The sequence below is a fragment of the Lissotriton vulgaris genome, chromosome 7, assembly GCF_964263255.1.
Source record: "Lissotriton vulgaris chromosome 7, aLisVul1.2, whole genome shotgun sequence".
Taxonomy (NCBI): Eukaryota; Metazoa; Chordata; class Amphibia; order Caudata; family Salamandridae; genus Lissotriton; species Lissotriton vulgaris.
In genome coordinates, this window is record NC_141695.1 from 341,172,116 (window position 1) to 341,185,230 (window position 13,115).

Below are 13,115 nucleotides of genomic sequence, written 5' to 3' on the forward strand. Positions count from 1 at the left end.
CAGTAATAGAAACCCCAACACCTTTGGAAAATTGGAACTTCCTCAATCGCACCTTTTGAGAGCGCAATGTTTGCTTCTTTGATCAATAAGTGAAGACGAGGGGGAGGGGCAGCCCTGGGTGGAGTAGTTGGAGGTCTCTCTACAAACTCCAGAGTATGACCAAATGGAATGAGATTCAGTACCCATCCGTTTGTTATCTTCTCCCACTGTTGGAAGAAACTGGAGATCTTTGCATCCACTGGAGGGAACAGGAGGGCGAAGCTCCCTGCTTCCCCCTCCCCCCCTCCTGCTTACCCTGCTCAGATCATTGTTTTCTCATATTGTCTCTGCCTTGGGTCGGTGCTCTCTCGGTCCCTTGACGAGGAAACCAGCCGTAGCCTATTGACCGTAGGTGGCAGGTTGATAGGGTTGGTAATTACCTCTGTGGGTGGCGAAACTTCGTCCTTTTGTTTCTCTGAAAGGCGTTTTTCTGTATTGGAGGGAGCCTAAAGATTTTGCTGTATCAGTCTTGATGAATAATAGCGCCTCGTCGATCATATTACTAAACAAAAGCGTCCTCATCAAACCTCATATCCAGGGCCTTAGTCTGGACCTACGGTCTAAAAGTGGTAGCTTTCTATTATCCATGGCGCCTCAAGACTGCTGTGCTTGCCAGTTGGCAAAACACTGTGTTGGCTATATCCAAAGCGCAGTCGATTGTCTCAGAGGCTGTCAGCTCTTCTTTCAAGAGGATTTTTCTAGTTTCCTGCTTCCTGTCTTCAGGGAGGAGGTCTAGCAAGAAGGCCATGTCTGACCACATTGGTCGATCAGAACGGCTGATGATCGCCAAAGCGTTGGCCCCTTTGATGGTAGTTGCAGCCATGGTGGAGAAACGCTTCCCCATAATGTCTAGCCTATGCCCTTCCTTATCCGGGGTGGCTGTGTTCTTGGCTCTCCTTTGTGCCGCCTGAGAAACAACAGAATCCGGCCTTGGGTGGCCCGTTGGGCAGAAGGTGAATCCTCTTGTGCTCTGTACTTTTTGTCTATGCGAGAGAGCAATGGCGGCATTGTGGCCGGAGCTTATTATTTTCACTCCCTACTGGCAAATGTAGTCGAAGATCGGGACTGTCTGAATGGATTTCCCAGCCTCCTCCTTAAAATCATACAGAAAGCAGTCTGCATGTTTTACAGCCATCGGGAGATGGACTTTATTGGAAGCCCTCTCCATTAAAATGTGGAAACCACCTATGTCTTCTGAAGGTGAATCTGCAGGATGGTATGACGGAGGAGAGGGTGTGGGGATAATGTAATCTTCCCAAGGATCTGCAGGTGTAGGCTCTGGAATATCACACTCTTCTCTCTCCTCATCCGAGGAGGAAGGGTTGTCCGGATCGGGCTCCTGTATAAGGAGGGCGCGGTACTGTTGGTGTCACTGGCAAAACTGGTGTTTCAAGGAGACTACGGTTGCAATGGTGGTGGCTCTTTAATCCTATGTGATGGAAACCGCGTTTATAGTCCGAATCAAGATGGTGGAAGATGTGCCATCTCTCTAGGGCGAGATTCCGGAGGTTAGCTATAATGTTGGTAATGACGTGGTGGGGCCAAATATGACGGATAGTATTGCTGCTAGTCTTAATCCTCGCCCTTTTCCTTGCACTTTACATGTACCCTGGATGGACAATGCACAACTCCAAATAATCCATCCTCCTCTTCATAATCATCCTCTTCATTTCACTCCTGTAAGTCTAAAAGGTGCAAAGGAGGCAAAGGGGAGATCTTGCTGAATGTCGTCATCTCCATACGAAAAAGTCTGATCATCGTCGATGGCATCATGACCACCGAAGATGGGATGCCAGTCGTCGACTGTGCTGTTGTAGCCATCGTTGCAGACGACTGTGTCCTTGTCAGCGAGTTCGGCATTGACGGCAGGAGGGATGTCGACAGTATGGTCGACAATGCCTTCGTCGACTTAGACAAAGGATTCTTTGTCGATGGCACGACGTCGATGGGGTGGACGTAGAGGACAATGGCATCAATGAGGTTCTTGTCAACAGTAAGGGCCCGGAGATGGCTGCGGTCGTCGTTGCCCCTGCCGTTGACAGAGCCGACGATGTCATAGTGTTAATGGTTGTTGACGGCGATCTAGGGATTGTCGTCGACAACGATTTTTCAGGTCTGAGCTTTCCAGGATCTATGATGATTCTTTACTTTCCTCACAGGAGTAGAGGAGACTGAAGATTAAATTCTGAGGAGACTTTAGGATGTTTCTCCTTTTTTGAGCTCTTGCTCTCTGGGGAGGGTTTGAGGTGTTTCCTGCCCTCTCCAGTCTCCTTCACGAGATCTGGCTCTCTTCTTAGGCCTGGATGCTCCATCACTGTCCTCTTCAGATGCATTTTGGTGCCAGTGGACTGCAGCCACAAAAGCAGCCTCCCCTCTCTTTCTCTTAGAGTTTTAGAAGAGTAAGTGCAACAGATTTTGTACTGCCTTTCCACATGGGTTGGGTGTAGGCATTAAATGCAGTCATTGACAGGATCTTCAACATGGACCCTCTTCTTGCCACAGGTCTTCCAGGTACGGAAGAAGCCTTTTTCATCAGACATAATGAAGAAATATTCCAGGGATAAGTTCCAGATGTTTATAGAAGAAAAACGAAGTACAACTCAGGGAGACTCCCTTCACACACATCTGCTGGGAAGGTTTTAGAGGGTGCTAGTAGCTAATTGGCTGTATTCAAGGTTTAGTCCTTTTATTTTAAAGTACATAAATTGGCTATATAAAACACGGCTTAGGGTCAATTATTATAGCCTATGACATTATTTAAATACTGCTTGATTAGGTTACTGTGGGACTACCATCTCCACGACAGAGAATGAATCAGGCATGTGGATCTATGAAAGATACGGATACAAACCTAGCAAAGGAAAATGCAACCTGGTGCCTTTAACATGGTCCAGGAGTGTAACCATTTGGGAAGTAAAACATGCGGCTTCATTGTGGCTGCAGAGGTAGCCTTACATACATCAAGGGCTTCAATGCTCCGATCTCACTTACCGCCTGAATAAGGAGTTCCAGGTCTCTTGCCTCAAATGTGTGTTGGTTGTGAGGGTCCAAGTGCTCAAACTGCTTCAGCAAACCCAAGTGGTCTATTTGCACATCTAAAGAAAGAACCAGCAGGGGTGTGTTACAAATGCCTTACATCTCAACTCATTCACTAATTTGGAGAGAGATGAACAATACATGTACAAAGCATCAACACAAGCCCATGTAAACTAGTGCTACAGCACATGAAGTACACGCTTAACAGCTAGCAATAAGACAGATATTCTGATTGAATGGCTGTTACAGCCAACATTACAGAGAGCTCACAACATACATCTAAAGTCGCCACAGAAATGACAGCAAACTATAGCCCATAAGAATATTTCAGTGACAGTGCTGCCTGTCTGAACGCTCATACAGCACACAGTACAGTTGTCCAAAACACTAACAAATGTTAAAGCACACATTAATAAACCTGTAACAGTGAAAATTGTCACACACTACGAGGGATGAAAGTATAAACATCTTAGAATGCTGTGGCATTCTGCAATGGTGGAATTTTCTGGTTTGACCAGGTGTTTTTTCTTAAGGAAACTTGACAACCTTGAGTCTACGGATGAGCTCCATCTTTTCTTTTTCCGCCTGTCATCAGAAGAGTGCTCTGATATCTTGGTGAAAGGGGCGTGGGATGGTGTAGTATAGGATCACTCAAAATGCATTTATATTAGGAGTGAAGTTAGCTAGGGTTACCCAAGCCCATGGCTTTGCATTAACAGGTGGTAATAGCATCAGGATGAGAAAAGAGGGTTCCAAATAGTCCATTAGAAATGTAATTCCAAAAGAGTCCCATTCCACATATACTCAATTAAAGCAACCCCAATGGTCCCCTTGAATTCTTATTGCAGAAGCCTTCTGTAACCTCATTACAAAATTGTCTGCCTTTATCCAAAGTAGCAGTTTGCCTGTACTAAATGCAGCAGAAAGGCCATGGATAAACTGCACTTGGTACAGCACACAAGGATTATAGTCTGCCTGTCCTCACTAAAGAACCATCCTATAATAAACCTACTTCACAGTATCCGGCTATTGTCCATCTTGATAAATAATAGATGTCATATAGTTTACTTGCACTGTTTACGCCAATAGTCTCAGCCCATACAAACCTGCTTGTCCCCTCTTAATTGCACAGTCCCTGATATGCTCAGGCTTTCATTAAAACATATGGTATGTGCTCCTCTACCAGAGGTTAAAGGGCTCTCACTTTCATCTCCATTGTTGTCCATTTTCGCTTTGATTAGCATGCGCAGCCGTGACACCTCCTGCCGCTTCAGCTCGTCTAAGCGTGTGCGCACATGATGGCTGACGAAGTCCAGCTCTTTGCTCAGCTTCCCATTCTATAGTAAATGTACAAAAAGCAAGAGTCTGACTTTAGATTTCTGAGAATAGAGACCACATCATGTTTTGGTGCAACTTTCTTCATCTGCTTGACAAATGATGCACAACTGAATGACTACCAGATGCCAAGTGATCATGGTTAAGTCTCTGCCTATGGGCAGATGCCATGGACCACATATGTCCTCACCAATACTGCCATCTTCCATGCATGTCGCGCCAACCTACTACAAAAACCCAGTTTCTGCTACTCCTATCCCTCCACAGTTCTCAGCCATTTTTATCACACCAGGTTCTCAGTGCCTACAACTGACCACTTTGCCCCAGCTCACTCGCAGCACCAGTCGCAGCACTATCGTCATTTGGCAGTTTCCAATGTGTTGCCCCACCACCCAACCTCTCTGCACCAGATTGCTCCACTGAAACACCCACACTTGCATCTACAGCTGAAATGCACCCACCCCTGGACCTCAGGCCAGCAACTGGACCCCTTCTCCTTAGGACCAGAAAGCCTCCCCACCCCTCAGCCCATGGCCAACAACCCTAACCTACCTCTTCTCTCTCACAGTCCATGCCCTACAACTTCCCCACACCAAGCAACTCAACACCCTGTTCCCAAACTACTGCACTCCTTGTGCAATCCCCAAAAGCTCTCCTGCTTTCTTTGTAGGACACTCTGTTGCATATTTTGGCACAGATGACAAGGATCTGTGTCGTGCAAGAGAAAGCCTCTAGACATAAGTCTGAGACAGTGCTTAAGCCACATCTTCATCTTTCACATCCTGAAGCAGAAAACATGGAACAGTCTCCAGCAGTAATGGGGACCAGATAACCCACTGCAAATGTAAAGTCAATCTCTGCGCTAGAAAGACCACCAGACAAGCCCCAGGAAATGGGTGGAAGGTTTTCACACAAGCCTTAAAAAAGGGGAAATTCTCACCTTAATATCTTCTGCATTAGCAGACTGCAGCTTCTCTCGGAAATGCCCATCTGTCTCTAAAACATCGATCACCTCTCGCAGGTAGCGGTCATAGTATAGACCAGTGTCCTGAGTAGGATACATGCAGATAATTACTCCGTAGACATTCAACACAAATAAAACGGTCAGCATTGCTTGTTAAACTGTATATGGAATAGATGTAACACTACCAGACACACACCCTAAAAACAGCCCCATTTTCAAAGGAAGTGTAAGAAACACTTTAGATTAACTCCAGGATGTAGCCTGCCCTTCCTAACCTGAAAGGGTAAGAATTCTACAGTACCCATAGAGAGCCAGCATACACTAAACAGCAAAAGTAAAACAGATCAAGTACTGTGTTACTGAGTACACACTTGCCCTTAATTTATTGGCTAGACATCTATTTTTATCTTCCCAGATTCTGGGGTTTACATCACATCGAAGCAATGGTTTGGTATTGCAATTTCTTGTGTGTGCTTCCACAATCTAGTTAAATCGCTGATGATCATCCATATCAAAAGAGCTGTGAGAAATCCCATCCATTTTTCCTAAATTCCCCCACCATCTACCCAAACCGGAAAGCAATGCCTGTACATCCCCTACACAGGAGCTGAGAACTGCTTTGAGAGAACATTCTCAATAAGATCTATTAGCAATCTCTAGAAATATCTCTCATGGAACCTGTGCGCTCTATCCCAAGATAACTAGACACAGACATTGAGAACACTGTTGTCAAAGTAACCTCTTCCAAGTAGAATTTTGCAATACCCATACATATCCCCTCCGGGATTTTGTGAAGATGGCCTTGGTAAACCCTCTGTAAGTGAATGTGAGCACTCCCTGTATCAATCCCCTTTCATGCTTACACATTTCCTGTCCAAGGAGTAGTGAGAAGCGACTTGACATAAAAAATGAAGCTTTTACTATCACCTGCCAGAGACACCAAAAAAAGAAAACATTTTATAATTTTGTGTTACTGACTATACAGATCTCCACTCTACAGTGCATGGAGCACTGTCTGGGCAAAACTCATTAAGGACCAGATGTCCTACACAGTGATGTGCAAGTGTCTATCGGGACTTCACTTCCAGGGTCCAAGAGGACCGTTTGTGTAATTCTCCCCATAGTAAGAAGGGAAGGGTCATTTGACAAGAAGCCTGGTAAGATTGCAGCATAGATGAGTACACACACCTACACTAACAAAATGGGTCAGTCAAAAAGTAAATGTGTGCAAAGAGCACTACTTAAACTCAGAGTTCCACCCCCCTCCCCCCGCAACAGACACCGCATGCGCATACAACAATACTCACAGGGCAACATGAGACTATCTTTGCCAAAACCCCACCATCCTCATGAGAGAAACTTACTGGCGCCTCTGGTGGGGGTTCCTCATCCTTCTTCTGTGATCGTTCGATGGGCACAGCTACAGTGAGAGTAAGGCAGGCAGCCAAGAGGATAAACGAGAGCTTCATCTTCGGAAGCTTGATCTGCAAAAGTTAGAAGAATTGACGTGAAGCAACATGGATTTACAAGACCCCGATATATATACACCTGCCCTCATGCAGGTCATTTATAAAGGCATAACCAATGGATATAAAGTACCAATAGTACCGACTGAATCCAAGCAGATTTAAAACGTCAAGGCTAACATACCTCCGTTTCCAACCTATGTGCCCAACAGAACGCCATGGACCTCTTAGAAATTAATGGGAAAACCCCTCAAGACTCGTTTGCATTATTTTATATGCCCAGCATACTCAGAGGATACTCAATCAGATGCTAAACCTGAATGGCACACGTGTACATGCTTTACTTATGAGAGCCAATCTGCACACAAACTGCACTGGCACAGCCCTAGGCGCAAATGATGCAAACACTCAACTCCAACCTTTTTTAATCCCTTGCCTTTCTCCCATCAAAACAGACTGTGTGCACAGAAACTTGGGTATTTATTTTGGGAAGAGCGCCTTGAACACATATAGGCCATTTGTCCATGCAGAGACATCAAAAGATGTTTGTGGTGGAGTAGGGAGTACTTTAGAAGTCGAGCAGCTTTCAGTGTTTCACCCCATAATTTCCTCCTCTAAATCTGGCCATTAAATAAAATATGAAGCAAGCAGCTATTGAAGTTATTGTGTGATTCCTATATCATATAGTATTTGAGCCCCAATACCATAACCATCCCCTGACTGATTGCTATTTTAAATTTTGAGAGACAAGTGTATCAAATGATTAAGTCTGTTATCCAAATTAAACGAAGAAGTCTTTAGTGCTGAAGCACCAATAGTAAACAAGCATTTACAATGCAGTGGTCTCGGCATTGTTAAAGTTAGAGCTATTGGCATTGCTCGCGAGATTATTTTTATTTATGTTTTTAAAACATAAATAAATGGCATTGTCATTTACAATGCCAATAGCTTAATCTCTCGCAAATGCAAAACCTACTGCATTTGCACCCGCACACAGAGCCACACACACAAAGCCACCCACACACACATACAGAGCCACCCACACAGAGCCACCCACACAGAGCCACCCACACACACACACACAGAGCCACCCTCACAGATCCGCCTACAAAAAAAGCTACAAACACAGAGCCCAACACACACATCCAACAGTAGGCATGGATGCAGCATGTATGCACCGTCAAAACCCACTGCCAGAGAATCAGTATTCCCATGAACCGCAGCAGCAAATGACTGCACAGTAAACCATTCAACCTTTAGCAGCCCCTCCCCCGCCGAGTCCACCGGTTGTCTCACATCTGCTGCTCCAAGGTGTACAAAAGGTCATGCGGAGAACTAAAGGGAACCTGCCACGTAACACAGGGTAGAAAGCACGAGGGAGGGGGCGGCGCTCACTGACTAATACCTACTGCGCGAAACCAGGAGTCCCGCTGGTAGAGATCAAAGCAGAAAGGGACCCCGCCCCTTCAACCCTCCCCCTCATCCATTCAATGGTTATAAGGAGCTTTGCTAAAATCAAATCCAAGCCTATAAATCTAGAGCAGACCTCATACTTTGCTGGACGTGGGAACAGCCCCACAAACACATCACAGGTGAATGCAGAACATGGCGTTCAGTGACGTCATTAATATAGTCAATCTCCCCCCAGAGCCGGAGGCGCTCACAATCCCACATCAGATGCAACAGCTCTGCCCCCTTTGCCCCACACCGGGGCAGCTGAGGCTCCAGGGTATATTTTATTAATCCTGCCTGGTGTAAGAAGTGCCCTGGGAACAAGAGAAAAACAAGCATTGGAAATGCAATAGGTCTCGCACCATTAGAGTTAGTGCTTTTAGAATTGTTTTTGGGGTTTTTTTGTAAATGTTTAGCATTTTTGTTTCCTGTAGCCAATGCTAAAGAATTACAAATAAAAAAAGCCATAAACATTTCTTAAAGCTGTAACTGAAATGGTCTGAGACCTATTGCACTGTGTGAGGGTGAGTGAGGGTGAGGGGGTGAGGGGTTGAGGGTGAGTGAGGGTGAGGGGTTGAGGGTGAGTGAGAGTGAGGGTGAGTGGGGGTGAGTGAGGGTGAGTGAGGGGTTGAGGGTGAGTGAGAGTGAGGGTGAGTGAGTGAGAGTGAGGGTGAGGGGTTGAGGGTGAGTGAGAGTGAGGGTGAGTGAGTGAGAGTGAGGGTGAGGGGTTGAGGGTGAGTGAGAGTGAGGGTGAGTGAGTGAGAGTGAGGGTGAGGGGTTGAGGGTGAGTGAGAGTGAGGGTGAGTGAGTGAGAGTGAGGGTGAGGGGTTGAGGGTGAGTGAGAGTGAGGGTGAGTGAGGGTGAGGGGTTGAGGGTGAGTGAGGGTGAGGGGTTGTGGGGGTGAGGGGGTGAGTGAGGGTGAGTGAGGGTGAGTGAGGGTGAGTGAGGGTGAGTGAGGGTGAGTGAGGGTGAGTGAGGGTGAGTGAGGGTGAGTGAGGGTGAGTGAGGGTGAGTGAGGGTGAGTGAGGGTGAGTGAGGGTGAGTGAGGGTGAGTGAGGGTGAGTGAGTGAGAGTGAGGGTGAGGGGTTGAGGGTGAGTGAGAGTGAGGGTGAGTGAGTGAGAGTGAGGGTGAGGGGTTGAGGGTGAGTGAGAGTGAGGGTGAGTGAGTGAGAGTGAGGGTGAGGGGTTGAGGGTGAGTGAGAGTGAGGGTGAGGGGTTGAGGGTGAGTGAGAGTGAGGGTGAGTGAGGGTGAGGGGTTGAGGGTGAGTGAGGGTGAGGGGTTGAGGGTGAGTGAGGGTGAGGGGGTGAGGGGGTGAGTGAGGGTGAGTGAGGGTGAGTGAGGGTGAGTGAGTGAGGGTGAGTGAGGGTGAGTGAGGGTGAGTGAGGGTGAGTGAGGGTGAGTGAGGGTGAGTGAGGGTGAGTGAGGGTGAGTGAGGGTGAGTGAGGGTGAGTGAGGGTGAGTGAGGGTGAGTGAGGGTGAGTGAGGGTGAGTGAGGGTGAGTGAGGGTGAGTGAGGGTGGGTGAGTGAGGGTGGGTGAGTGAGGGTGGGTGAGAGTGAGGGTGAGTGAGGGTGAGTGAGGGTGAGTGAGGGTGAGTGAGGGTGAGTGAGGGTGAGGGTGGGTGAGTGAGGGTGAGTGGTTGAGGGTGAGTGGTTGAGGGTGAGTGGTTGAGGGTGAGGGTGAGGGTGAGGGTGAGTGAGGGTGAGTGAGGGTGAGTGAGGGTGAGGGTGAGTGAGGGTGAGTGAGGGTGAGTGAGGGTGAGTGAGGGTGAGTGAGGGTGAGGGGTTGAGGTTGAGTGAGGTGTTGAGGGTGAGTGAGGGTGAGGGTGAGTTAGGGTGAGGGTGAGTTAGGGTGAGTGAGAGTAGTTGAGGCTGAGTGAGGGTGAGTGAGAGCGAGGGTGAGTGAGGGGTTGAGGGTGAAGGTTTGAGGGTGAGGGGTTGAGGGTGAGTGAGGGTGAGGGGTTGAGGGAGGGTGAGTGTGAGTGAGGGTGAGGAGTTGTGAGTGAGGGTGAGGGGTTGAGGGTGAGTGAGGGTGAGTGAGGGTGAGGGTGAGGAGTTGTGAGTGAGGGTGAGGGGTTGAGGGTGAGTGAGGGTGAGTGAGGGTGAGGGTGAGGGTGAGGAGTTGTGAGTGAGGGTGAGGGGTTGAGGGTGAGTGAGGGTGAGTGAGAGGTTGAGGGCGAAGGGTTGAGGGTGAGTTAGGGTGGAGGGTGAGGGGTTGAGGGTGAGTGAGGGTGGAGGGTGATGCAGCGACCTCAAAAAGTAAAGGAATAAGAGGCGTTTATGTAAAGTAGAAAACGACAGTATTGTGCATACGTTTTAGTGGGAGCGCTTGGAAAGTAGACGCCTCAGAAGGCAGGTCTTTGTGTGTGAATAGATTTTGAGTGGAGGGCCACCTGCTTTTCTTTTTCCCACTGTGCTCCTTGTTGAATTTATAGATATGCTACCTCTGAAAGGCCAGCTCTGCTGGGGCAGAGTCAGTCGCTTGCCTGATGACAGGACACTTTGTTACGTGTTGTGTATACTTTTCAGCAAGGGGGGGGGGGGGGCACCCTGACCCGTTTGTAAAAACGCTTTATAATGTAAACATATTTACTGCTCCTGCGGCGCCAGCGCACTTGACAAACAGAAGCTCAGGGCGGCTTTAATGTGAATCTGGCCCCGGTCCACCGGGGTGGGGAGGCGGGGGGAGGCTGCTAGGAGCAGCTGAACTTTCAAAAATGCAGAACGTGTCTTTCTGCGTATGGCATGCACCTGGAAACGGGCGTCGCGGCGTGCATGTCGGCTCAGGAGTCGTGTCAGTGTCGCGAGATGGGCTGAAATGAACTGGGTATGTCAGCATTGGGAGACCACGGAGCAGGATGGTCCCTAATCCGGCCTTCAGCGCCTAGAGGCTGTCCAAAAATGACAACCAGCGCTTAACAAACCACCTAAATGATGATAAAAAAAATAAAAAGATAAACCCGGGTTTAGTATTTTCAAGCTGAAAAGCATGCCTACTACTCTGGTGGCAGGATGACGCAATGTCCCCAGGACAGGCAGGGGTTGCACAAGTGCGCCGGAAGCGGAAGCTGTGTTCTTTTTGTGGTTGTGCGGGGATGCTTTGCCCGCGAGGTTACCAGGAAGGACGAATTTATTCATTCACATTTTTGGAGAGGAAGTGCTGCGCCCCAGGGGGTGTGATTGGAGGCCATAAACGCCACGGGTTGTTCGCCCTCAGGCTGCAAAAGTTTTTTTTCTTTCTCTAAATAGCGTTTGTTCCAAAGTGTATTTTTGCTTTATTGAAATGTAAAAACCACGTTAATATTATCTGCCTGCACGCCTCGCATCCATCTCAGAAGGATGGATGAAAGGCGGAGCAGGCCCTACTGATGGTACGTACACATGTGTGACCAGCAAGTTTAACGCGAGCCTTTATAAATGTTGCATTAGTCGATCCTATTTATGAAAGCTTATGTGCTGTATGATGACGTCACCGCGAGTCTTTTCAGACTTGCCTGTGGATGACGCCCACATTTTAAGTTTTACTGAAATAATGGACAACAAATGAAGCCACAACAGTCAAATCAGCAAAACTACTTGAACGAGTAAATAACGTGTTTGCAACTTTCAATGCATTACTTTGCTTTTACAGTATGATAGGAAATATGTTTTCCTGTTTTTTAAAATATTTTCACATGCAACGAACCAGCGTGCCTTTCGATGGATGTTTGTTGTGTTTTAAAGTTAAACATAATTGTAAACGCCCTTTCTCTGTTTACTAAACCTTACGTATTTAAGGGAGGGGGGGGGGGGGGCGACGACGAAGTGAACTTCGGCTCTACACTCTTTTTTTCCAGTGTTAGATTTTGGGTTGTTTACCAGGGTTGTCCTAGGGCTAAAGGCAGTTGGGCACGGTTTCAGCCGGGGGTAAGTAAAAAGAGACCCTTCGTAAATATTTTTTAAAAAAACATGAAATTAAAATAGAAAAAAAAAAGAGGGATTGGCCCCAATCTGTTACTGAATGGACTTCAATTTAGTCGGCCATGCACGTGTGCGAGATGCTGTCACTCACAATGAAGAGAGCCGGTGACTGAAATGGGCAGCTCTTTGCTCCACATTGTAGGCTGGGGGTGAGTGGAAGTAAATTGTGTTTCATCGACCACCAGCCTTTAAACTGTTCAGTAACTCCATCTCTAGGATTTTAATAGCTTTGTGTTAAATTGTGCTAAATTGTGTTTGTATTTTTGAAAAAGATATTGTGCGTTTAGAAATAATTGGAAAATACATGTTTAAGGTACAGGGAGATCTATTAACCAAATGTAAGGGACGTGACATGGGTACTTTAACAAAAAAACAACAACAAAAACCCCACATAATCTGATGTAACAGCATTTACGAGTTGAGCTGGGGGATGGGGCGGAGCGGGTAAAAAAAAAAAAATGGGATGCTTGCCTTTCTATATCGGAGCATGCAGGCCTCGGTTGCTATAATCTCACCTTACAAAGTGGTCAACGGTGAGTGAGCCGTTCACAGTTTAATAGAGTGATCGGGAAAGCCCGTGCTGCTAAAATGGCGGCACCCCGCAGATTGCTCTCCTGAAGCTGGCTGCCTGATGGAGTGGAGAGCGGGCGGGCAGAGAGAGTGAGGGGGCGGAGCGGGGTGTGGGAGGAGTGCGGCTGGCTGCCTGATAGAGTGGAGAGCGGGCGGGCAGAGAGAGTGAGGGGGCGGAGCGGGGGTGTGGGAGGAGTGCTGGAACAGACGGGAGGGGAGGAGAGTAGGAGGAGGAGTAGGGGAGGCACGGCCTAGCGGCCGTGCAATCAAGAAGTGAGGGGGCGGGAGAGTAGGC

The 13,115-nt window shown here is 47.7% G+C and overlaps 1 protein-coding gene across 2 annotated transcripts in view; it reads right to left on the bottom strand.

The window, feature by feature from the left end:
* Nucleotides 1–13,115, bottom strand: part of NUCB1 (nucleobindin 1) — a 213,863-nt gene that overhangs the window by 170,009 nt on the left and 30,739 nt on the right. For both annotated transcript variants that reach the window (XR_015297470.1, XM_086930214.1), the window contains exons 2-5: nt 6,739–6,858; nt 5,351–5,458; nt 4,280–4,412; nt 3,031–3,134 (exon numbers count right to left, since the gene is read on the bottom strand). Coding sequence is in view for 1 of the 2 variants with exons in the window: in XM_086930214.1 (XP_086786340.1) it covers nt 3,031–3,134; nt 4,280–4,412; nt 5,351–5,458; nt 6,739–6,843 (450 nt within the window). In the remaining variant the exon portion in view is untranslated. The remainder of the gene's footprint in view (nt 1–3,030; nt 3,135–4,279; nt 4,413–5,350; nt 5,459–6,738; nt 6,859–13,115) is intronic.